Source organism: Harpegnathos saltator, unplaced genomic scaffold, assembly GCF_003227715.2.
Source record: "Harpegnathos saltator strain DR-91 unplaced genomic scaffold, Hsal_v8.6 scaffold467, whole genome shotgun sequence".
Lineage (NCBI taxonomy): Eukaryota > Metazoa > Arthropoda > Insecta > Hymenoptera > Formicidae > Harpegnathos > Harpegnathos saltator.
The window spans coordinates 255120-281465 of record NW_020230280.1 but is presented as its reverse complement, the minus strand read 5'-3'; the positions used below and the strand labels follow the sequence as shown (position 1 = coordinate 281465).

Genomic DNA, 26346 nt, shown 5'->3' with positions numbered 1-26346 from the left:
TCAAACGGAGGCCGAGTGTAATTTTTATCAAGGCAACTTATGCGCGTAATAAATCAGCGGAAAAAATCAGACTCTCGTTTATTCGAGTTGTATGAACGTCGGCGAAAGTTCGTCGGATGTAAGATCGCCAAATGAAGCGAATGAGAACGGCTGCGAGGCTGCGGCGGTGGAGCAGGATACGAGGGTAAGGGGAAGGTTCGTTAATCAATAATCCCGAGCGTACTTGTATCTTTTTAATCAGATCAGCAACACCGGCTCAGTCTCGAGCAGCGCTTGACTGAAGCCGAGTGTTGCCGTCAGAACGTGCGCGAAATGTGCGGAAGAGCGAAAAGATAGCCGTCCGCAGGATCGGAACAAGCTCGAACGTCCCTTCGCCTTTCGCATCGCGCCGCCTTGTTGTTCCCTTCCGCGTACCACCGGCTGCTAGTGGATCATCGGCGTGTCGCGGCTCGCTCGCGACCCTCCTACGTGATCACCGACGAGGGTGAGCAGCCAAATCGCGTCTTAATCCACTCGAGGAAGCGCCGCCACACCCGGTGATCCGAGCTCTCGAACGAGGCCGAGCAAACGGTAGTTGGGGCCTTCGCGGCGGAAGGGAGGGAGAGAACGAGAGGGTGGGCGGGCGGGCCCTTCATCCGCGAGGACTAAGCCAGGGTTTGATCCCTCACACGTAAAACTAAGTCTCGAAATAATTCAATAACAACATTAGCAGGCAACGCCCCCGCTGCCGGGGCGAAACGTGCCGCGCGCCGTATCCCCTCGGTGTATATAAGCCGGCCCAGGACTCGTGTCCTGCGCAAGGAGAGGTGAATTAGTGCCACAGCCGCGTCTCCTCCTCCCCGTCGAGCTATCCCTTCGGCCCCTCGGCCGCCCTCCCCGGCTGCCGAGATGGATCCGATGCTAATACCGGCCGACTAATTGCATCCTCGTAGCTCGCAGCGCAGTGCGCCGAGCGACTCGCATCGCTCGTTCTTCGAGGGGAACCCTGATGCCGGTAATCAGAGATCGTCGACACTCCTTCTCTTCCTCTCTCTCCCTCCCCCCCCCCTCTCTCTCTCTCTCTCTCTCCCTCTCGCTCGCAGGATGGCCAAGAACGCGCTATCACTTTGTCGTTTCCATGGGAAGTTCTTCGGGCAATCCGCGATCGTCTTCTCCTCGTCTCTTCCGGCGGAAATGTCGCGGCAGCCGATGACGTTCGCATTATGAGCGACCAAGAGGAAAGGACGGCGGCTTAAGCTTCAAGCTTGTAATCGCGAGTAACTACGTCTTGCTGGGCTCGCCGTGACAGAAAGGCGCGAGGAAGAAGCGGGGCTGTGCAACTTCTGGGTCAATCTGTGATAAATGCTTCAAGCCAAGTCAGGTGATGCAATTAAGGATCCTCGGATATCGCCTCACGGGTTGCGAGATGGCCGGAGCGTGTAAGTCGCGAGGAATTTGAGGTATCTGGGACACCCGGTAGATATATGTCGTGTAATTTTGAACGGTGCGCAGCGTGGTTTACAATCCGTGTCGCAAAAGCTGCTTATTTTTCAGCGCGCGCCTCTTTCATATTGCCGCTCGCTTGGTATACCTCTGCCAGGCTCGAGAGATCGATTCTCCCGGATTCGATGCGCGAGAGGCCGTTTCGTGTCCTAAATATCTCGATTAAAGTTAAAATACTATAGTGTCAGCGATAAAATAACCGCGTGTATGTGTTGCAAGTTTTGGTTAAAATAACAAGAAGGATCAGTTGGGGTCAAAAGCAACTATAAATTTAGCCATTTAACATTAGCCATTTTTTCTGAGAGCATAGAGAGCGCGCATCACAGAACTGTTCTCGCTGTAATCGGTTGAAGTATTCGCTCGCATGAATCAGAATCCGCTCTAAGCGGAGTGAGTGAGACATTCACTTTTCGCCTAGGATTTCGAGCGGCGGTGGTATCTTCCTCGTCGTTTCGACTAAATATACCGCCATTTTTCACTCGTTTCGAGTGAAACTCCCCTCCAAGAAATTCAAAGAGTGAGGAAATGAGACAGCTGCTCGTCATCATATTTATTTCCGGTGTCAATTATATCTTCTCGCTGCTTTAAGAAAAAGCACTAATAGCAATATACATATATAACGTTATTGTCATTAACACTTGCTATCAAAATGGTTGTCCTCATGACAATTCTCTCATTACGCGATTATAGTCATAAATAGCAGTTACTTCTTTCTCAGCGCACGACGCGCTGCTCCTCACGCGTCTTCCGCGTCATCGTTAATGCACGATCGCATTAATAAATGACTCGCATAATGCCGACGCGAGACGCGTAACGATCGAACCGCATCGACTTTGCTCCTCAATAAGCCATTATCCGCGTCCGACGGCAACGAACGGCAGTCGCATCGGCGACGGCTATTTATTATTAACGAGCCGCGATATTAATTTTCGCAAACTCGTGAAATTTGCGCGAAATCTTTCAGGAGCCTCGCCGCCGCCGCCGCCGCCGTCATCGTCGTCGTCGTCGTCGTCGTCGTCGTCGTCGTCGTCGTCATCATCGTGCCGATGTTACCGCTCGCGGAGATACGCCGAAATATATTCGGCGCGACGTAAATGCGTATCCACGTAGAAATATGAACGCGAATACGGCCGCGAGCAATCGCGCAATGCCGGGATCCACCGACAATATGTAAGTATACTGTCAGCCACCGCGAACCGCAATAAATCCGGGAAATGCCTGTAGCCTGAATTTCCACATAATACATCCCGAGCCATTCACAACGGGAGAGACGTATCGGAATATAATACGTCTCTCTCGTCGTTGCGGTATCGGCGCGAGCTGCGCCGCGCATTCGTCTCGCGTTCGCCGTCTACGGAATTATTCGTATCGATATCTCGTGCATAAATTCCAAGCTGTGTGCGTGTACGTATACATTTTCATGTGTGTGCGTGTGTGTACACACTTACAAATATTGACCGAGAGAGAGAGAGAGAGAGAGAGAGAGAGAGAGAGAGAGAGAGAGAGAGAGAGAGAGAGAGAGAGAGAGGATAATAAAGTTCATGTGTAATTACACGTCCAGTTAATATAAGCTGCATTGAAACGTCGCGCGCCCTTTATGGTACTGCGAGATAAATTGCGCGGAAAGACGCGTAACCGCGCTCTAATTGAGCACGGCAGCGGAAGGAATGACACGTAAATATAATTCGGATATGTATAATGAAATAATCCGAAGTCCCGAGTCCGAGACGTAATAAATCGTCGCGAGCGTTATCTTATAAATATTATTTTTAGTAGGAAGTAGGAGAGCACTCTCTTTCTCTCCCTCTCTCTTTCTTTTTCGAGAATTATGACGCTTAATTCCTCACCACTGCAATGTCGCGCGCCGCCCCGTATCTTTTCCCAGTGTTTTTATCACTGTTGTGATAAGCAATAATGGAAAACTTCAGCCACGCTGAGAATTAACGACGATTGTTGCCGGAGCAGAGTGAGGCGGCGAAGAGAGAGGTGGAAGGAAATAAGGAGACTCGCATCTCTTTCCGTCGTCGCATGATCGCATTAGAAAATTAGATTAGAAATATGATTAGAGATATACACCCGTCAAGACGAGGGGCGAGGGGGAAGGGTTAAAATCCTCTTCTCGATATAATTTTTCGCGCAGCTTTATCAGCTCCGGAGCCAACTCCGCCGCCTAACTATCAGCGCACATATTCGCAGGATTTTAATAACACGTAATTGACATGGAGGGCTCCTCCGGCACGGAGAGGCGCCGTCTTGAAAGGACTCGGTCTTCTCGCGCGCGTCTTCGACGGGACGTCGGCGGTTCTTGTCGTCATGAGCGCGCGCTCCGACAGAAATCTCATTTTGCTCCCAACAAGTTCGAACACGAAAAAAGGAGGAAGAAGAACGTCGCTCGCCGACTAACCGACTAATCGTGTCTCACGTTCGCAGACGTACTTTTGATCCGCGCCGAGTTCATTCCCATAAATATCGCGGGCTAGACAGATTACACGAACAGACGAACGGCACATGGCCCGGGCCCCCTCGGGGACCACCAAAAAGACACGTCCTGGGCGGCGGACGTCGCCGACATCTGGTTTCGCAGTGACGATAGCCTCGTTAGTCGCGCCGTTCTCTCGGCCTCTTGTAATCTTATTATAGGCTGTGCGTTCTCTAGTTCGCCCTCACCTTCCCCCCTCTCTCTCTCTCTCTCTCTCTTTCTCTCTCTCTCTCTCTCTCTCTCGCTTTCCCGGTCAACCTCGACTGTTGGACGACGTCTTCTCCTTGAATTTTACTCCGTTGCCTGCGGCTCTCTTCGGTTATCGCCGGATCGCGACGCATCACGGTCGTCCGCATCTCACGTCTGGTCCACTTCGGACGTGCGATTTATGAGCGTTTTCGATGCAACTCCACGCGCTCGTCTCGCCCCCCGAGCGAGATATCGCCGTAGTCGATATCGTGAAACGCTCCAACTCCCGCCGGTGCCCACTCGTAATGTTAAATTTTCAGACACTTAACTATATGTTGGCCGGCTGCTCAGCTGCGCCATACTTGCGAGCGGAGGCAACGCGGCCAGCGGTTGCGACGCGATGTTGAAAGGAATAGATTTCGCGTCGGGTGGGTCAGTCAAAAAGTTCAGCTCGATATTTGGCCGTGTTCGACGGCGTCGAGTAAGGGGAGTACACGAATGCCGCGAGGACGATGACGCAGGATCATAGGCCACGGGGAGGGGGAGATTACTCGGTCGATGAATAATTTGTTTCCGTCGAATGCGCTCTCCAAATTTCTCGGAGCGAAATGAATTTTTCACCGTAGCTTGGATTAGAACAATGCAGGCCCTGTAATGCGACCCGACACGTCAGATCCAGTTTTTCATTTTTACGTGGAAATATCCGCTCGATAATCCCGAGTGGATGATCCAGTCTGCGCGAACGAAGGACCGTTCAAATTTCGCCTCGAGAAAACCAGAGAGCAACGAAGTCGTCAAACTCAACTCCGAAATCGAAGCGAACTTTTCGACTGACTTGATCAAAAGTCCACTCGTTGCGACACCACGATGAAGCGATGAATTCGAGCTCTCGGCGAATTGCGGACGCGGCGATCATTCGCGAGAAAAGACCGCGAGGATCTCAGGCTGCCACGATGATACCGCCGCGCCGTGATACTCGACATCGCGATATTTATCGGTGCTCCTTTTGTCACTGTCTCACGAGTTAATTTACTCAACCGTAAACAATACCATTGCTGCGAGAGAGAGAGAGAGAGAGAGAGAGAGAGAGAGAGAGAGAGAGAGAGAGAGAGAGAGAGAGAGAGAAAGGGAAAGAAAGAGTCTGGCCACCGAGACATTTTAAGCGAGGCAAAGTCAGTCGACTCGCCGCGTTGTATATTTGTTCTTACGACGCAAGATGCTACCGCATCCCGCTTTCTCTGTATTTTGTGTTTCTGCTGCGCCAGGGAAAACTTTACGAGTACGCGAGAGCGCGAGGCGCGCGCTCCTTCCAGCTCTCCGCTACATTTTCTCTCATACGTGAGCCTGGCAAGGAGAATTATTCTGACCTACATCTTGTCTCATGCAAACTAAGGGAGGATCAGTTTGATGTGGGAGTTTGCGCGGGATAAGCAGAACTCACCTCGCTACGGGATCTTCCGGCCGAAGAAGGTGCACGCACTCCTCCGCCGCGGGACTCTGCGATTTCACGCGTGCCTCTGCGATTCGGCGCGCTGAAGTAAGAGTCGCGTAATTGTCGTCGTCTCATCTGCGCAACGGCACTCTCCCGCACGCGTGCCACGCGCTTTAACACCCGGCCGCGCGGCCTGTGTATATCCTCGCGTCCGCGCGTTCCGCATTATATTGAATAAAAACACAAAAAAGAGATCTCTCTCTCGCGTAAAACTCGCAATGAGCGATCGGCAACAAGCCGGGCAATCTGTACCGCCGGGCAAATACAATCACCGCTGCTCAAATAAAAAAAGGCTGGCGGGGCGGACGGGAGGGGGGAAGAGAGAGAGGAAAAAAACACAAAACAGCCGCGTCTACCTCGTTCGAGCGTCGAATGCGAAACAACGAACGAGCCGAAGCGCGCGGACGGCGGAGTAATTAGTCTGGGGCACTTACATAATTCAAAAAGCTCGAAAAAAGGTCTCGCCGCAATTTCATCGCTTCTCTCTCTCTCTCTCTCTCTCTTCCTTTCTCTTTTGTCTTCCTGCTGCTCCTTCTCCTTCTGCCGCCGCGGCCGACCCTACCCGCGCCATATGAGAACACTCAATCACTGTCCCGCAAATAAAGTATTTTAATGCGCGGTCGTTAGCATGCTAATAAACGGTCGGCTTGCATAATTCTCGGCGAGAATAAAGTGGAAGGATAGCGAGGACGCGGTTGGCGAGGCAGCAGAGAGGGAGGGAAGCGAGAGGACCCGCGAGAGTCAATCCTCGGGCCCTCGGGCCCCTTCGCGATTAATTACCGCGCGGTCAGGCCGTCACGATCGATGAGAGTCATTAGTTTCTTCGGGAAATCTCAGTCGTGACCGGAGCAGCGGCGGTCTGGAAAATCGCGGGGCCTGGCGCAAAGTTAAGCAAAAAACCCGCGGGCGGGAGGGAGGATCCTCCCTCATCCCGGCGATCTTCTTACGTTCGAAAATGTGTCGAGCCGCCGCCGAGCGCTGCCGTCGAAAAGTGCACTTTGCGCCTGAAATTGTCTCCCGCAATTTCCGGAAGCGCGAATCCGTTGTGTTTCGAAACGTCGCAGCTTGTCGTTGCGAATCTCGACAGCTCGATATTTGTACTCTCGAAGCGGCTGACTCACGCGAGTCTTCTCCTGGCGAAGCCGCGGCTTCCTCCACCGCGCCGCGCGTCCAGGTGGACCATTCAGGACGCCCGAATATCCTTGACCCATTGGTCGACGTGTCCCCTTTTCTCGCGTGCTTCGGTTGAGCGAAAGCACGCGGATGAATGCTCGGGGATGAACGCCACGTGCAGCAGGAGCACAGGCCGACGGAACCGGCCCTGCGTCGGGATGGGTGAAGCACGAGATTCCGCGCGCGCGCGCGGCGGGTATCATCGAGCCGCGAGGCGCTGTAATTACAGCCGTTAGTTCGCGCATACATCAATTATCGATGACACGACGACACGAGTCCGCCGCCCCGGGGCATAGCCTCGCGATGGGAAACGCCGTCGTGCCGGCATATCGCGCACTATATCATCCCGCGCGCAGCGGCGCTTTCCCGAATCCGCGCCCGCGCCGGAAGACACGTACGTCGCGGTATCTCCCGGTAATTCGCGCCGACTTCGATCCGATCGCCGGAAGACGCGTTGACGCGCCGGCGGGGTATCGCTCACGTGGAGGATTAGCGACGGTGTCGAGGCCGATATCGCGGCTGATACGGCTCGTTCGCGACGGCGTCGTCCGATCATTGCTGCGAACCCCCAGCAAATGGAACGTCTCTGCGAGGATAGATTCGCCGGCTTAGAGGGGGAGGAGGAGGGAGAGAAGGGGAGAGCGGACGAAGGGAGATCCGCTTTTTGTGTATTTTTGTGTGTATACATGCACGCAGTCGCGTGTAGCGGAGGATAGTAGATGAAAAGAGATAATGAGGGAGATGCTAATGATAAGGAGAATGGATTCAATGAGGTCGAGCTGTGTAGAACCGTTCGCTTTCCTCGGTTGAGAGATGCGCTTGGGAAGCACGATCGTATAATTTTCCTTAAATAGAGGCATTCCGATCTTCCTCCCGGGCCCTTTGAATTCCGCTCATTTTTCCACGTAAGAGTATCACAGGCAGCAACACGGAGAGATTCGTGGCGGGTATTTTAATTGTCGATTTAATTTTTAATATATTGCATTTAATTAATTTAATTTCTCTCGTCCATTGTCTCGGATAATTTCGACGGAAAATCATGCTCGCATCGCCGTCGGTGCTGCAAAATTGCGCGGAGATGCTTGAGTTTTATTTAAATAATTGAGAACTCGCGTGTATAGAGTTTTTGATTGTTCATTAGTCGACGACGCATTGACGTTAACGCGGCTGGAAACGAGGTCGCGTGTTCATCGCCTCCGGAATGTATAATGACAACAATCCGCAATGACAAGAAGCCGCGAGATCTCCTTCGGATTATCCAAAACCAATGAAAGGCGCATTAGCTCGAGTAGAAATCAAGTTGGCGTGACTAAAAACGCATTTGGCCACGTCGCCATGCGGCGGTCTTTTCGTTGTTGAGTCATTAAGAGCCAATCTCTTTCTCTCTCATTCTCACTCTCTCTCTCTCTCTCTCTCTCTCTCTCTCTCTCTCTCTCTCTCTCTCTCTCTCTCTCTCTCTCTCTCTCATTCTCTCTCTCTCTCTCTCTCTCTCTCTCTCTCTCTCTCTCTCTCTCTCTCTCATTCACTCATTCTCCTTCTCGCCCGCTTGCTCTCGCTCTCGTTCTTCCTCTCTTCAGCGAGGTCCCTATTAATCACGCGTCATCGGAATGCCGGCAGCTTCTACAATCGTTTCCGCGAGCGCAGGCATACCTCGCCGCGAATTAATGATCGGTTATGTCGGGTAGGTGTTATTACGCTATGCAGAACTCGAGTAGTGGATGCTTAATCGTCAACCGCCGTCCAGTTAAATTTGGGTAACGTAACCACTAGTACGGCGCGGCAATCTCGATAAATGCACGGCGTAATAAGTGATCTTGATACGCGAATCGTGAAGGACGCGTGAAAAGCGCGAGGAACAACACGCGGAGGCAAGAATTACCAAAGTCACTCCGACTCGGCGGAGTTTGCGAGACATATGGAGAGAGAGAGAGAGAGAGAGAGAGAGAGAGAGAGAGAGAGAGAGTGAGAGAGAGAGGAAAACGAAATGCGCCGGAGCGGAAATCACGTCGGAAATCACGCTTTTGATCCTGTCGCAGTAATTTCCATCACTCGGTGATGTTACCCTTGGTGCGTCCATAATTCCCACCTTCGATACGCCCTTCCCCCGCCCCTTGTTCCCCTCTCACGGAGAAAATCACGGTCAAAATCAGGTACGAATATCAGAGAGGGAGAGAGACTTGGACGAACGACACGCCGACGGAATACCGGCGGAATATCGCGCGGGAGCGCGTGGATATTTTCGTGGAGATACTTATACGTGGATTTGGGCTGGGCTCTTATAAAAGCGACTTAACGTAATATTAAGTTAACCGGCCGGATATAATTCGGAAGGGAAATACGGCGGGAGATACAGTTAAGGGAAGCGATACCATCGGGGAAATAGAGAACACCCAGCCGGATAAAAGTGGCATAAATCTGCTGAATCGAGATATCGGGACTGCCGAGTAGCGAGGTCGTTATCCGACTCTTTATTTCCTGGCCAGAGACCGTAGGAACTCTCGGACCCTATGGAGAGAACACTCCTCTCTCGATTAATTTGTCGGCCGTCGTCTTACCTCTTCACTCAGCATCTTACTTCTCATCTTAATTAATATAGTTTTCGCGAATCGCGCCTAATCTACCGGCGAACTGTGCCACTCGGAATAAAGCCGCTTAGTCGTCCAATGTTCTCGTTACAATACGGGGGCCGTTCGTTTAACGACTCTTGCTTCTTTCAGCCTTTCATGCTTATTACAGTAGAGTACCATGTAGAGTACGATAAAAGCGCATCGGAGATAATAATAATAATAATAATAATAATAATAATATACAATGATATTAGTATTATCCCTGATAATATTATATTTCGAGATTATTCTTATTATTAACATATTAAATATTATTTATACACAATATTAGTTACCAATACCCTGTTATTACCAGCATTAGTCTATTATTATGTATTAGTTGTATAATAATGATTATACTTTCAAATCTTTCCTTCCACCACGCCCGCGCCCGTGGCACTTTATATAAACTAGCATAATTATTATCTAAAAGATCGAATTGTACAATTCCTCTTAAAATATCGCGGCAAGGAACGCGTCGCGAGATTGACAGCAAATACATCGAGAGCTTCTCGGAATAATAATAAGCCGCCCCATGTTCACACATTTCAGAGTCGCCGCGCGGTTCGCATTTAACGCTAAAACCGGATATCTCGTCGCGCGTCGGTATCGAGCGCGCGTTATAAAAGTAAAGCTCAGTGTCGGAGAGACATCCGCATTCAGCGGCGAGAGCGCAACGACGAGAGAACGCGAAAGTCGTGCCGAAGTGCCTTCCTCGGAGATCCTTTCGCGTGCACATCTTCACACGCGCCGGGGCATTGCGGAGCTCGGAGAACGGCTCGGAAAACGTCATCCACTTCGCCCCGCGGAGTGCAGATGATGATATCGCGCGCGGGGAGAGGCGCGCCGCGCCGTAAAAACAATTCCTAACGTCGGGCACGACGCGGAGCATCGCCGGCTGGCGATGTTCACGGCGAAATCCCTCGTTTCGGGGGAAACGACGGCCTAAATAAAGTCGCGCGCGCGTCCTCTCCTTTTTACGACTGATATACGTTAGCCCGAACGTTAGCATCAGCCGCGCGATCGGGAGGGAGCGACGACTTATCTACCTAGCGTTGAGCCGCTCGAAACATCCTCGGGGATATCCGACGCACCTGGCGAGGCCACTCGGTGGCTTCGTGGGGTCGTTCTCTCCGCGGTCGTCAGAGGTGACGGAGATCCCGGAGATCCTCCGCGAGATAGAACCGCAGGGCCGAACCCGTGCGTCTGAGGATCACGAGAGCGAGCTGAGGCTCCGGCGGAAAATCCGCGAGAACTCGACGATATTAAAACAACACGGCGGCTTTTCGCACGTGCACGACGAGGGTGGCGATAAATTAGGGGGATCTCGCGTGATACGTAATTTTCAGGACACCTCGGGGGATATCTCTCGGTAGCGCGCGCGCCGGCTCATATGGATCGTCGTGCGCGACTTCGAAGAAAAGTCGACGCGAATATTTTTCTTTTTTTTTTTTCTCTTCTGAAAATCCATATCGAAGATGCACTTCGCTCGGCCTTTATCTCGCGAAATCTGCAAGCGCTCTGGAACAATTGCACACCGCAATCACACGTCTCAGTCGCACTTTTTATACAGCCTTGCACACTTGTGACGATCTCTCTCTCTGAGATCAGATAAGCATTCAATTCCGCTCGTTTCGCGCTGTGCTGAATAAATTGCGCTGGGTACTTCTCTCGTATCTGTCTCGCTCGAAGTCGCGGATTTTCATTTTTCTCGACAGGCTTCCAACGTGCAAAGGACGAGGTTGCGATGTGCAATTCACGCGTCGCCGGAATTGTCTTTATCTTCTCGACGAGAGCGTTCACCCGGCAATTCGTGTCGCGCGGACTTTTAACTTCGGGGATCTTCAGGGATCTTCCGCGATACGCTACTGAACGGAAGACGTAAGGGTGGCTGTGAAGAGCAGGACAGAGCGGCAAGGGTCGGAGAGTGATGCGCCGCTTGACCGTGGCCCATACGTAAGCGGACGAAATTAATCGCGCAATAAAACGCCGGCCAAGAGCTAGCTGCCTCTCGAAGTGTTAGTGCGCACCAAATTCCGGAAAATATATCGTTCACACCTGCGAGACGAGCAAGGTGAGGTCGGTCCTGACGTTAAGGTCAACTTTATTACTCTAATACCGGCTTGCCCCGGCCTCGATCCGCCGAGACTGTAAAATTAACCTCTCATTTGGAATCGCGCGTGAAACGTGACTGAGATCGTTTTAACTGCGTGATATTTGATTCCTGACGCGATTAAACGGCTGAATGGCCATTCGACAGACGTAACAACGTACAATCAATATAACTTTATTATATCTTTATTATAACTTTATTATATCGCAGAAGAAATGTCGCAGCGCGTTTGAATCGGTGGAAGAAGAAATTTGGAAAAATAATAATCATGTTATATAATCAACCAATAATAATACGGTAAAACTGGCAATAACAGGACAAGCGATATCAATATACCGTAAGTGGTAAAATATAATAAACTAAATATAATAAAATAAAATAAAAACAGACAACAATTTAAATATCAAAAACCCTACGCATACTTTTGTACTCTCATCATACTCGTTCGAAAATATCAAGGGAAGAAACGTGCGTATTTGCGGTCGAAAGGGCGGCTTTACGAATGAGCAGTCGCCGTTATCGTGCATCTCTCGCGGTTTCTTCGAACTCGAAGAAGAGAAGTGCGTCGTTTCTTCTCGTCTCACTTCATCTCATCTCGCTTCGCTTTGCCTCGCATTGCGTCGCTGCTCGATAAAAGAGAGCAGAGCGTGATTCGATGCCGGCCAACGTGCGCAAGCGGGCAGAGTAACCACGCGATAACACGGCATTCCACGATGAGGGGGCAGTGTAATTAAGACCTCAACTGGTCCCAAGGGGCCCACCTCTCGGCGCCGCGCGGCCTTACATCTTATCGCGCGGCGTGCTCAAGCGCTCGATGCGTGCCTTCGCGGCTCATCTGTGCGCGCATCCGCACACATTCTCACCTGAGCCGGCGAGCTCCTCCCGCGGAATGTGCGCAAGCAGAGGCGATGGTTGGTGCGTCCTTTTTTTCGGTAGCGATATCCGTTTTACCGGATACCGACGGACAGGTCGATCGGTTCGAGGAAACCGAAGACCCCTCTCCTTCATCGCGACTGTTCGATCGTCTCGGCGATGCTTCTCAGATCGAATCGTTGTATACTTCACCTGCCGGCGACGCCAGTGTAGGAAGCCTATTAATAGGTTTCCCACGTTTTAATTAACACGTTGAACGCCGTCGTGGTCACGCCGGTGACCGGCGCCGGGATATAATTAATTGCGTCAAAGATTACCTGTACGGCCAATGAGAGAGAGAGAGAGAGAGAGAGAGAGAGAGAGAGACTCAAAGTGAAAGGTACACGTACTTCGAATTGCATTTCTTCTCGATTTGATTCACGGTGTACGTGACGAGCTCGTTCGAACTTTTTTGGAGCCTGCAAAAGGTATAATAACCGACCGATCATCTTGCTATACCGCTCATTGAGCGAAAACGATGAATTCTCGAATAATTAGGTCATCGATAAGATTCTTGCACGATAAAAAAAAATACAATTTTTGTTTAGAAAGTTTTTTCCTGTCTGCAATAATTGTGGAGATAACATAAAGAGGATGAAAGGTTTTCACCCCTTACATTTGAGCCATTGCCGATAAAAAAATGTCTCTTATTTTTGGCCACTCTACAAATGTGCCAAGTTTCGGCGTAATCGGAGACACACTTCGCGGATGTTCCTTGTTAGATCTTCCCGAATGAGTCGCCCATCCGCGTCGTCGCGCAGCGATCTCCGCAGTTCGGCGGAGAACTCTTCAAAACTAGACGCGGGTTCATGATCCCGACGGTCCTTGATCGCGACAATCACGCGACAACGAAGCGGCGATTACCGAAAGAAGCGCGCGGATCAGCGTTGAAGTCGAGCGACAGCGTGAAGTAAGCCAGCGCCTAAACGCGCTATCCCGCCGATTTGCGATCAGGACGACGCGGCGCGCAGCGATCGGCCATTAATTACCGACGCCAATCATCTTATTACAAGCGCAAGCTGCGCGCACATGGTCGGGATACCGGGAATGCAGGCGCATTATCCTCGTCTCGATCGTACGTAACACTGATAAACGCACGCTCGATGGAAACGAGCGCGCGCGCGATCGCCGCCGACCGCGGTAATAGACAGTTTACATTCGGCAATCCTGGCGAACAGCGAAACGTTTACCGTGGCGGTAACCGATCGTTACATCCACCGTACGTTTCCCGATGGCCAGCGCGATCCTCTCTCATGAGTTACTGAATCCACAATCAGCGGTGAGGGAGAGAGAGAGAGAGAGAGAGAGAGAGAGAGAGAGAGAGAGAGAGAGAGAGGAACGAGAGCGGCTGAACCACGGCGGTGATAGCGTGAGGGAAAACTGCATTTGCGTTTGCACGTTGCGACAAAGTCGTCGCGAAAGATCGCGGGCGGAAATACGTGTCGCCCCGGGAAATTGAGAGGGGGGGATCATTCTTCCCTGCTCTTTCGAGATATCGCAGTTAACGGAATGTTGCAACGACAGCGGCAGTAGAGCGAAACAAGCCTTCCTCCGTACGATGACTAAAGTAAACGTCGAAGTGAAAAGTGTAACGTCACAAAGTTACCAAGTTTCCACCGAGAGTTCTCCCCGGAAGCTGAGAAGAAAGGACGAGAGACAAGGAGTAAAGTCGCGGTAGAGTCGGTCAAAAAGTTCAGTTCGAATTTTTGGAATCCAAACCTCTCTGCTCTCAATAGGGAGAAAATTATTCATCGGGGCAATCGTTATCGTCGTTGCAGCATCTTATTAACATTCACGTACTTTTCTTAAAAAGTGATTACTGTCGAAGAAGACAAAAATCGTTTTACCTTGCCCGACATGTCACTTTTGCGCTTCGCAAGGAGTTATCGAAAGTTTGCAAATATTCGTCAGCTACATTGCTTTCGTTAATTAATAATAATGAAACGACATACGCCACGTTCGGAACATCCACCATTCAAATCCACCACTTTCCGCCACGTTTCGATTGTTTGATTCTTCGCGAACCTCTCGCAAATACCTCTTGAGACTTCCTTTCACGTTATTTAACGCGACATCCGAAGCGTCTTCAAATCAGCCGGTCTCAACACACCCGCAACCGCACGCATCCCTCGTCAGCTCGACGAACTCCTCGATTACATTCGGCCATTGAAACGAGATCGCGCGCGTTTGCCCTCCGTACTTGAGGTCTTCTTTTTGAAAATCGGAGCCACCGATGCCCCGGCGGAATCGACGAGCGCGATCACGATCGCTATTGTAACCGAGACCTCCAGCTCGCGCTCGCTCGAATTTTCGGCGGTTTACCCTCGACCGATGGGGCGCAAATTCAAGAGGGTCCATCGTCAATGGGGGCAGGTGAGCCCGACGCGCACGGATGCATGCACGCCAGATCCCCACTGCACTTGAGATGCATCCGGGCGCGATTAATGCGCTCGAAGGTGGGATAGCGGGATAGGTTCGTTATTTTGATAGCGTCCTTGCGCACATCGCATTCACGACGCCCGCACGGAACATTCGCGCTTGAATTGAGTCGAGGCACCGGAGCATCGGAAAACGCGTCCGCGGACTTCCGCGGCTTCCTTTATCGGAGACGATCGGAAGCGTAATAATACATTGCGGCGAGAATTAAGACGAGAAACTGTGCCCTGTATCTCCCTTTCGATCAAGAATATTAAATAAAAAATCGAGGATATTGAATAAAAAAGATAAATTCGGTTCACCCTCTTTCTATATAAAATATAAAATTTATATTTTTTTTTTTTTTAAGAAGGGAAAATTCTTTCAAGTACATAATAATGAACTCTCTTGAAATTTCTGACGGGTATATCGTAAGTTGTCTGTTGTCAAGAAAATATTCTTTGTTGAAGATAAGTATACTCGGAGATAAGTTAAGATCGAAGTTAAAGACAAGTAGAGATGAAGGAAGAAGGGTAAAGTAAGTAATCGCTTTTCTTAGCAGCGGAACGATACTTTTCCCAGTGCGAACTGCATCTGCGCCGGCCGAGTCGAAATAAACAACGAAATCGAAATCGGCTTGCAAATTCAGCGCGCGTTGCGAAAAGCGCTACGCGCCAGAGAATTCGCGAAAATTTTCATAATTATCGTATATTGCGTTACATAGAAAGCAACCGAAAGGTTTCCGTGGAAGGTTCAGCGAAATCTGATATTTCCTCCGACTCGGCGCTCTTGTCGGTTGCAATATTGTTATTGTTGTCGTTGTTGTTGTTTTATCACGCTCGGATTTTATCCAGTTCCCGCGTTGAAACGCATATTATTTATTCGCGCGTCGCATTTATTCATTTTTACAAATACGCTATTTCATTATTTTAATGCAACGATCCATTCTGCGCGATTACGCGCGATAATGTATCGCCGTATTATTCGTACTCGATAGCGCGACGCGTGACAATTTCCGAAGCTTTCGTTATTCATTTTAATTTTTCGAGCGAGGAAAAAACCTATGGATTATAGAATAAATGTTGTTTCGGGCCAATTTTTTCTACACGCTCCAATCCGCGTTCGCGTACGATTAATCGCAACGAGGATCAAAGATTCATCGCGAGCGCCGCTCTTGTCTCTCGACCGAGCTTATTTATTAAAATACGCTCAGTTATGCAATTGGAATTTGACATCTCGTCGGACATTGACAGACACACCGGGAGACGGACAGAGAGAGATAGAGAGAGAGAGAGAGAGAGAGAGAGAGAGGGAGAGGGAGGAGGAGAAGGAGGGAAGAGGAACGATGGTAAAAAACGAGCGAGTTCTACTTCTCGCGTTTTAAGCTCCACCTAAGTTACATCTCGCGGTCTTTAGGACGCGCGTCAGCCGCTTTCGTATCGCGTAACCGGGCACCTCGCTAAATTACACGCTCGCGCACGCCGGGAAGATGCATTTCAGCAGATAAGCCGCGTCAGCGCATCGCGACTGTGCGCGGCTTGCCGTTATAACACAAAAAGCGGAAACTTTCGGCGGCGAGCGCCACCGCGTATAATGCGAAGGAGCAGCGGCGGCGGTTGTTGCGGAGAAAACTAAAGGACCGGGAGCCAACCCCCGCCGCCCTTAGCTGTCACTTCGAGCATGTAATGCATCCGTGCACCTATGCCGCATGCTGCAGCACCACCATTTCGACCGCGCACGAGTGCCTGCTGCCTCCTCCTTCTCCTCCGCCGCTATCACCATTTCCCTCTTTTCTCCGCGCTATAGATTGTGGATATACACACCGGGGGCAGAAGAGGCGGCTTTCACGGCCCCGTGAACCCTTTCGAACGTGTCCGCGGTGATCGCGAGCACGATAGGGCGCACGGAAATATTTTGACCGCGCGCGATCCTCCCCGTTCTTTATTCGCCGGGCGAATCTGTTTCGTGTCTTCGTAGCGACCGGGCGCGACAGATTCGACGAGGATTCACTTGGTGAGCTTGCGAATAGTGGGGTTACCTCTCGGTTGCCTTTGTATTCTTATTTAGTCAGTTTTCGCTTGTGCAGTGGGTCAGTCGAAAGTTCGCTCCGATCTTGATGCGTTCTGTGCCGCGCGGATCATGTTGAAGTTTCCGTTCGAGCCGTTTGATAATTTGGTCTTAAAACATAATGAAATCATGACATACTCTTGTAAATGTTATGAGACACATGTTATTTAATAAATGTAATAACACGACAACGTGGATGCAAAATATTCGACTCGAGAGAGAGAGAGAGAGAGGGAGAGGGAGAGGGAGAGGGAGAGAGAGAGAGAGAGAGAGAGAGAGAGAGAGAGAGAGAGAGAGAGAGCCGAAGAGAGGATTGTTTTGTGCCGAAACATAAAAATTTCATCATTTGACGTTTATAGAAATAAACATAAAATCTGATGTTAAAGATACAAATATTTGTATTCCTTTTATTGTAACTTTTCTATGTTCTTGGGGGATTGTTTTAGACTAAATAATAACGTTCAATCGATCAAAATGTTGACAGCATTCGCACAGTTTCATCGTGGAACGGCTTACCGTCGAAGACACCGAACCGAACCGAACCAGACATTTTCACTGAACCGATACTCGCGAAGGAATTTTGGATAAAAAATATGTAAGTAGTTAGTTTCATTGTTCACGTAATATGACGCGACATCATTATTCGATTACGACGAGACGTCGGACGATCGGATTACTTAGGAAGACTAAGAAAAAGCAACTTACCGTTACCGAGGAAGAAGACACGTTGCAGGTGGCAAAGGTCGCGCGGCGATGAGAGGGGTTTCACATCCTGTTCTCGGCGACTTTTCCCGGGGAGTTGCGCACGGAATTACGAGAAACTTAGGGCTAGCCGGCAGTTGCGCGAACAACACGCGAACTCCCTAAACTGACTAACACACGCCGCACTTTCGTGCAGCGGGCGCCGCTTCGCAAACGGCAAAACTAGACGCAACACACAACAACCAGGTACCGTCGAGCCTCTCTCGCTCTCCCTCTCACTCTCTCTCTCTCTCTTCCTCTCTTCAGCATTACTTCGGGCATGTAATGGAGCTTGCCAGACCCTGACGACGACGAGAATCAAAAGGTGCATCATTTCCACGCAAATACCGCTGTGGTACCAACAGGGACAACGAGAACAAATATTTGATGGAACGCGAGCGATATATAAATTCTTCCGGCGAGGCATAAGAGAGTCCACCGAGGCTGTGGAAAATATCGTCGAGAATCGCAAGATCGCGTTCTATTGCATTGTGAATTTATTCGGGAATTATATGCCAGCGTTGAAATCCGGACAGTATCGCGGTCAGCTTCAATAACAAAGATAATCACTTCAACGATAACTAAAGCACTATTGCACTATTAATATTCCCAAAGTGGTTTCTTCTTTTCCTTTTTTCTGGATTATGTACCTGTTTTTTTGCAATATTGCAAGTGGGGAATACGCGCAGGTGATTGTGAAATAGCATCGCGCGCACGCACACATTGTATTGTGCATTTATTTAGAAATTATGCGCCGGCACTAAGGTCCGGGAAATTGCGCGAGAGAGAGAGAGAGAGAGAGAGAGAGAGAGAATTTGGCTGACCCGAATAACAAAGCTAATTGGAAACATTTCAACAATAACTGAATCTATTCCCAAAGTAATCTTCCCTTTCTTCTTTTTTGGATTTTGCATTTACTTTTTCGCAACATATATATATTTTTTTTAATGCCGCGACGTGTTTTTCCATTTTCGATGAATAAAATGTATTTTCGATGGAAATAAAATAATCTCCCTCACGACTCATTAACGGATCAAAACCCAACGATTTTTAAAGATACATGTGTTTTTCACGTGTAGAGAGGGAGAGAGAGAGAGAGAGAGAGAGAGAGAGAAAGAGAGAGAGAGAAAGTACGCGAACGAAAGCAGCTTTCAACGTTTCGAATTCACAGGGCAGAAAAAAAAAATATCAGCGAGCTTAACTTCGGCACAGGCATCGTAGCGGTTCGTGTCTGCGGTCAGTCGAAAATTAGCCGTGAAAAATTAGCAGCTGACGGAAGAAATTAATGAGAAAGCAGAATAAATAGAAGCACACGCGCGCACTCCTATTTTCCGAGCTTTTTCCTACCGGCCGCTGGCGCAAAAGAAACCGCTCGTCTACATGACCTTCGACGCTAATTAGTGTATTCTTTGCGCCACTCGCCAATATTCGAACGATAATTAACGAATTCCAAAACACCTTCTGACATGAAACTCGTCGAGTAAACGGATCGAGTAAAAACGATGTTTTTTCAAACATAATTAATAAAATGCATACACTATGCATTGTTGCAAATTAACGCATCGGTGTAAGTTAACCGAGTCTGCGCCGACAAATAGAAGTATTTCCGCGATTACGTTATCCCAAAAACAAAAATGAAATCACTTCACTTTTTTACAAGAAAAACTTTAGCAATACGCGCGATTTTTTTCTTGCGAACAGGAACAACATATTTCATCTTCCGTCTTTCCGAATTTCGCAATTCTGCGGCGTCGTCGTCGTGAGACGAAAGACTATCTTCATCCAATTACGTTTCGACCGTGTTCGCTCGCGAGTACAAACACGATGAGTAGGAATTACGAGGAGCAGCGGCAGAAAGAAGGAGGGGGGACGGGAGGAGAGAGAGAGAGAGAGAGAGAGAGAGAGAGAGAGAGAGAGACCCGTTACATTTAGCAAATTTGACAAATCCTTGCTTGCTCACCGATCATTAAGCTGAATTGACATAATAAGCGCAGCCGCGCCACCGACTGCCGACCGAAGAACGGAATGTTTTCATTACCGCCGTTTCTGCCGTTTATTCGTCACCGCGAACCTAATTTACGCGCACGAACGGCATTTCCGCCCTATATAGGCTAGACGGAATCGGTATATGCGCTGGCATTAGTAATAAAACATCATGTTAATTAGTCAATGCTGTGTTTAATGAGGTATTCGGATCGTACTATATAGATTAAAATAACGATCGCGCTTACACAACGTACTTCAGCGCGAACATTATTATTATTATCAATATCATTATCATTATTATTATCTTACGCAATCATATTAATTAGATCTAACATTTATCATAGCGACCAGCAAGATTAATATAAAAATAAAACCGTTGAAGTACGCGACGTTAGTAATCCAAGGTCTAACATTCATAATTTACAATATGGACAGTGAGATTTCTAAAAATCGAACACATCATCGCCAAAATACTAAGTACACTTTGAAACAATGATATACATCATTTTCTTTTTTTCAAAAGATGTTGAAAAATTTGATACTGAGTAATAAATTAATCGATTACAATGTGAATCCTAATTACGCTGATTCCTTTTTTATGTTAAAAATAAGTATCCAAATAATATTGTTATAACCTCGAAAATAAAATAGGAAAATGCTTATTATCACCAATTTTAAAAACAAGGCGATAATAGTACCATAATTATTAATTTAGCAATATACTAAGTACGTAATAACGAAATAAAAATAGAATGAACATAGAAAAGATAATAATATAGAAAAAAAAGTAATCGTTAGCAATGGCTGTCCCCTTCTTTTTTTTCATCACTTTCCATAACTTCTGGTTTTTCATCAGGATAATGCTTGTCAACACCGGCATCACCGCTAGCAGGATCTGATGCATAAAAATAATACTATCATTTTGTTCATAAAAAAAAATTGCGCTATTCATGTAAAGGTATGTTGCTATAGACATATCATGTATTTCTCTCTTAGAATTACCTTGCTCCAACGTGATCTGCTTCATTCTTTCTGAACCTTTCAATTGTTTCCTCAGCACAGTATCCTACAACACAAAAATACATTACATAGAAGATTTATATTATGTGTATATATTTAAATAAAATATTATAAACATGTATCAATGGAAATAATCGTGACAGTACTTAGAATTTTTTTACATAAAATAATCACGCAATAATTATTTTTATAACAGCTTCAATTCGATAAGAAAAGAATTATATTTTATATATGTAACATATCCTTGAATCATGGAAAAGTAAATATAAAGAATTAACATATCTAACAGAACAAGAAAGCACTTCATACCTCGTAAATTCGATCAATGCGTTCTTGATTTACTTGGTTTCCTCTGCCCTTTATTCCAAACCTGAAGAACGGTCCGATACCGAGATTGAAAGATCCGCCAATTAAGAAGAGTGGTAATAATATTATGCATACGCAGAAACTTATGGAAAGAATGATTGTAACAGGGAATGCATATATGCCATTCATCTTACCTGTGAAACAAAGCTACAGTTAACTACTTTTGTTCCATATAATGCTTGTATTCAAGTATATTATTGATTGCGAGACATTTCACTTACTGGTAGCGTTATCTATAAATTCAGACATAATAAGCCCGAGATATGACAAAGGATGAAAAATAACTGCACTGAGGAAATGTGTTAATGCAAACGCAGGTGTTACTTGTAGCCTTGGATTGGCCATAAGTGTTTCGTAGTATTTTTCACAATCGTTTGTACCTACGAAATAAATAATACATATATGATCAAAATAGACATGAGACTAGAGAGATCATGAATATATCTTAATATTACAAAACTCACGCGAAAACCACACAACTATCTTATCCCATATACCCATCTTGTGTGGCTGACAAGCTATCGGCATTTCGGCAAATTGCGCTTGTGCTGCCATTAATTTGATTTCTGCCTCCTAGAAAGCAACAATATTTAAGATTAAAAATCATTGCCAATCTCATTCGAAGATATATATACAAAGTTCTAACACATACATATCACTGTAGATCTTAGCTATACTTGATATGCACAAAGAGATATGCATTTTTAATGAAACAAAACACAAATTACTTGTATAAGTCGCCACCAAGTTATGAAGAAACTTGTCACAAATATAACATCAAACAGCAAAAAGATAACCAAACCCCGAGACCATCGTTGTCTTTTCAGTACAATAAAGCTGCATACAACTATAAATAAGATTATAGTTATATCCCACTGCAAATGTATATCGAAGATCAATTAGATTGCATATCTAAAAATTGTTATATATTATCTAAATCACAATTAGGTTGCATTTTATACTTTGAATAACCAAATTCCAAATGTTATTGATTCTTACATGTTCTTTTATAATCAATGCATATTGAATTAATGATTCTGACAATATGCTGAAATAATAAGATGTTTGAGTTACATAGTAACTCCCTGGATAATTTGATTGTTTTATCACACTATCGAGTATTCTGTCAACTTCCTTTATAGAACCCTGTCCTTTTACAAAATCTTGTAGATACTTGAATTGTGAAGAAGATGCTTCCATGCTGAGTGTGCCTATTAGATTGTCATTAACCTCCTATAAATAATGTCAATTATTATTTTATGTAAAGAATTGTAAATATATGATATTGGTATAAAATAATAAATCTGCAATCTCAGATTTAATTAGATTTTATAATAGGTATAATAAACTTACCTGTACAACTAAATTTGACAATAATACAGCAATCATACGTTTGTAAAATACTGCTTCCTGGGTATTACGTCCATCCAATTCTTTGCAGTTGCATCGCTGTGCTATTTTGAGATGATTATTCATAGTTTTTTGTTCCAAAGGACTAAAATTTTAAACAATAAAAGTTATTTGCTAATTTATTTAATAACATTATACAGCATATATATTTTATCTTATATCATATACTTTACCGTATAGAAAATTGTATACCTATTTAATTCTTCTTGGGACTTATAAAAGAAAAAGTTTATTTTTTCAAGATCATCAGTTGATCTGAAATAATAATATATTTATACAGTTTATATATTTATATAATATTGTTTCTTAGTTTTATATAGTAGATAGAACATATACACTATGTTCTATTAATGTTTCATTGATTCAATAATTACAAGCATGGTCCTACACTATTATTGCATTAATGAACCAACACAACTTTATTTAATGTGGTTTCATTTATGGTAATAACTAAATGGTAATAAGTAAAATGGTACATATTATATATCAATATGGTACAATATGATCAAATGGTACATATATATTAATTTAGATATTTGTAATATTTGGTCTGTTCACATAAGAAACAGATATTATCTATTTAAGAACATAGAACGCTAGAAATATTATATATATAAGATCAAGTTTAAAAACGTCTCATATTCCAAATATTTCTTTTTACCGGCTAATTATTTCATATTGTGCATCAAAATACTTACTGCGTGACATCATCGATTACGTCTACTTCCTCACAATAAACACTAAAAAGGAATGTACATAATAATATTACAAGATATATTAGTGTTTTAAGAAACTGCATGATCCATGGATTGTCTTCACGCTCTTCGAAAATGTCGCAAGAATATAAACAATTACTACATTCTAAAAAACATTGGTGAATCTCTCACTCTCTCTTTCAATTCTAGCTTCAAACACCTAATAAAACAGATTCTCCAACTCCATTGTTCGATAGTCGACACTGGTCTCTCTCTCTCTCCCTCTCTCAATGTTGGCTAGTTCGACACTGGTGAAGCCCCTGAAATTATAGGTTAGAGACAAACGATAATCGACTAATAAATCGATATTGAACTTTTCTTTTTTCTCGTTAAAGATCGATTATTTTCTCAATATCTGAAAATTTTTAATCATTCTTATTTGGAATTATTTAAACATATAACATATGTTTAAATAATAAAACATATAACATATATATATATATATATATATATATATATATAATCATGCATATTTTCCAACAAAGAAACAAATAATATTCCTCTGAATCTCTGCCATTGAATAGCTCAGTGACAGGTGAAACAATATTATCTTCAAATAAACAACTCAATGATAGATAAGAGAAAATTTATTTTTAAGTTATATATGTAATGACTGCTATATATTATATAATAGTTATTGCTGAAATACATACATTTATACCTTTATGAATAGATACTTCTTTTTTATTACAATAAACCAAAATGCAATTTGATTGTTAAACAAGAGGAATCAAAAAGAAAAAATATTATTAATGCTTTAATACTAATTGACAATATCACAAAGCAAATTATAAACGCATGATACATACATAATAATTAATTGTTTCTCTCATGTATATATATATTTTTTTATACATATATTTTATCTTCAAAATAAGTAAATTAAGTTAGAAATCAAAATCTAGAATGATGTTTTGGTATACAATACTGAGTATCATTTAACAATCTTGTATTTATTGTGAAACACTTTATCTTCAGGTTTTACTTCGCCAAATCTGGCTTTTCTTTTCTCTAGTCGTTCTGCTAATTCAGCCTAGAAAAAAAATTGTTTACTTATAATTGTAATAAATTATAATAGAAAGAAAAAATAAGTCATTCATTTACCTTTTCCATTAGAGTAGACACTGATGTGCCAAATCTTTCTGCGCGTTTCTTCAATACCTCATAAGTAGTATGCTAGAAACAAAATTAAAGTTTTAACTTACATAATCCCTGAAATTAATATTTCATTCAAATAGCATTTATACACGGATCCATGTAATAAAGTATTAACTTCTCACCACAGGTGTTTTTATAGATGCTGCTGATTTATTATTTTGATTGTTTACATTGAATCGAGCTAATCTAGCTTCCTTCTTTGCAGCTTCAGATAATGGTACTCCAAATTTCTTTGCTCTCATCTCTAGTCTCTGTCAAAAAATTAACATTATTAACATACAATTATCACAATATACAATTGACAATATAATATTAAGAAATGTGTATTATATATCTATTGTATTGTATATTTCAAGTATAGATTTAAGTGGTTTTATAGTCCAAGCACAAATACAAACTATGTAATTTTTTATTACCTCTTTCACACCAAGCTCTGATAATTTAATGATCTTCTTCTCAGATGGTACAGCCTCTGGAGATTTTACACTTTTATTTTCATTCTTTTCAACTTGATCATTCTTGATTTCCTCCAGTACAGATTTGCGATTTAATACTATCTTTTTTGCATTACCATTGTTGCTATCTGTGGACAATTTCCGTTTTTCAGGAAGTTCTTGTGAATCTGGCTTACTAGACAGTTCTTCTATTTCTTCATCCTATAATAATTTAGCAGTGAATCTTTTGTATTATTTGAAACAAATAGATATAATTACTGCATTATCTGTATTATACTAACTAATAAAATTATATATATGCTATATATACAATATTCATATATAGTCGTTAACACCATATCATATCTATTACTTACTCCAAGGACTTCATCTTCATCTAAAATCTCTTCTGCAGTTTCATCTAAGGATAATGTAGAATCTAAGACACAAATTATAAAATTATATAAACAATTATCAATATAACCTAATTTATTTCTATTAAGAAGAATAAAGAAAAAAACAGACCACCATGCATCGCTAATTGAAGTCTCTCAACTAATTCATTTTTATTGCCTGTACTGGGAAGTCCTCTTTGCTTTAATTCGGCTCTTAAATCAGCTACCTAGTAAAGAACATATTAAGTTTAATATAAGAAAAAAAATTCACATGCAATGAAATTTCATCATACAAGTTTGTTTTTACTAAATTGTTCAGTCAGTAACAATACAGATATACATACCTCCTATAATTTCAAATATCTTGAGTTTCTTACATTTTATTTACATTGTATTAGTAATATTAATTAATAGATGAATATTAATAAACCCGTGTAAAAAGAAAAAATTTTTTCACCTATAAGCTATATCGCTCGATACTAAGCGATATTTGGTTGCAATCAAATATATGAAGATTTTATTACTGTGCAGGAATTGATTAATAAAATGGAACTTTCTAACTAACGGCGGAAATAGATATAACAAAGTATTTCAAATCACAGCACGAGTGCTTTGGTTGATCCCCGCAAACAACTTGGAGGTTAGTTAACGAAGTAATACACACCATTACGGATACCGGGTAACTTGCAATACACACCTTCATCTTCGACAGTTCGCTAAGTCCCTTTTCGTAAGACGAATCTGCCATTCTGTATCCACCGTATTGAGTATCAAGTCGTGTCAGTTATCAATAATTAACTAACACCTCACTTTCTCCATTTATAGTGCTCCATACAAAACTCAATGTTAGGACGCGCCACTTCTCGGCAACTCAATTATTCCATTAAACAACCAACCATCGACAAAATACTATAAAGACTGTTGGTCTTACGTAGAGATCCTTAAACAGAGATCGGCCGATGGGTGAACGATTGCTGATTGGCTCGCGTCGTATGGGGTAAAACCGGAAATGAGAGAAAAAGATATATATATATATATATCATAACCAGAAAGTCTAACTTTTAACCGACATAACTATTCGTCAAAACAATTTTTCGTTAAAACGCAAAGTAAAATATGTATTTTATTATCAATAATTTAATGTAGTATTTAT

General features: G+C 44.4%; 2 protein-coding genes across 5 annotated transcripts; both read right to left on the bottom strand.

The window, feature by feature from the left end:
- Positions 1 to 19827: 19827 nt before the first annotated feature.
- On the bottom strand, positions 19828 to 23468 carry LOC105185035 (chloride channel CLIC-like protein 1). 3 transcript variants are annotated; one of them, XM_025302065.1, is made up of 11 exons: positions 23339 to 23465; positions 23150 to 23191; positions 22644 to 22706; positions 22395 to 22536; positions 22041 to 22274; positions 21770 to 21916; positions 21506 to 21614; positions 21263 to 21421; positions 20985 to 21175; positions 20658 to 20721; positions 19828 to 20550 (listed from the first exon to the last, which is right to left on the bottom strand). In XM_025302065.1, the coding sequence occupies exons 4-11, from the start codon at positions 22515 to 22517 to the stop codon at positions 20450 to 20452; spliced, it is 1128 nt and encodes a 375-aa protein (XP_025157850.1). In that variant the 5' UTR covers positions 22518 to 22536; positions 22644 to 22706; positions 23150 to 23191; positions 23339 to 23465; the 3' UTR covers positions 19828 to 20449. The 3 variants fall into 3 exon arrangements, with proteins under 3 accessions (XP_025157850.1, XP_011142550.1, XP_025157851.1); XM_011144248.2 differs by having other exon boundaries at positions 23150 to 23468; XM_025302066.1 differs by lacking the exon at positions 23339 to 23465 and having other exon boundaries at positions 22625 to 22706; positions 23150 to 23206.
- A 576-nt stretch (positions 23469 to 24044) lies between these two features.
- On the bottom strand, positions 24045 to 26097 carry LOC105185009 (SAP domain-containing ribonucleoprotein). Of its 2 annotated transcripts, XM_025302067.1 has the most exons (8): positions 25891 to 26097; positions 25324 to 25420; positions 25176 to 25237; positions 24936 to 25020; positions 24781 to 24836; positions 24487 to 24615; positions 24311 to 24382; positions 24045 to 24239 (listed from the first exon to the last, which is right to left on the bottom strand). In XM_025302067.1, the coding sequence occupies exons 1-8, from the start codon at positions 25939 to 25941 to the stop codon at positions 24141 to 24143; spliced, it is 651 nt and encodes a 216-aa protein (XP_025157852.1). In that variant the 5' UTR covers positions 25942 to 26097; the 3' UTR covers positions 24045 to 24140. The 2 variants fall into 2 exon arrangements, with proteins under 2 accessions (XP_025157852.1, XP_011142494.1); XM_011144192.3 differs by having other exon boundaries at positions 24781 to 25020.
- Between the last annotated feature and the right edge of the window lie 249 nt (positions 26098 to 26346).

What these genes read in the sequence shown, in the direction of transcription:
- LOC105185009 (XM_011144192.3), bottom strand. Translation starts at nt 25,941, where the DNA reads ATGGCAGATTCGTCTTACGAAAAGGGACTTAGCGAACTGTCGAAGATG. An exon ending in GCGAACTGTCGAAGATGAAG is followed by an intron (nt 25,421 to 25,890) that starts GTGTGTATTGCA and finishes GTTCTTTACTAG; the next exon opens with GTAGCTGATTTAAGAGCCGA. An exon ending in TCAATTAGCGATGCATGGTG is followed by an intron (nt 25,238 to 25,323) that starts GTCTGTTTTTTT and finishes TTTGTGTCTTAG; the next exon opens with ATTCTACATTATCCTTAGAT.
- LOC105185035 (XM_011144248.2), bottom strand. Translation starts at nt 23,250, where the DNA reads ATGCAGTTTCTTAAAACACTAATATATCTTGTAATATTATTATGTACA. An exon ending in TCCCAAGAAGAATTAAATAG is followed by an intron (nt 22,537 to 22,643) that starts GTATACAATTTT and finishes TTAAAATTTTAG; the next exon opens with TCCTTTGGAACAAAAAACTA. An exon ending in GCAGATCACGTTGGAGCAAG is followed by an intron (nt 20,551 to 20,657) that starts GTAATTCTAAGA and finishes TTTATGCATCAG; the next exon opens with ATCCTGCTAGCGGTGATGCC.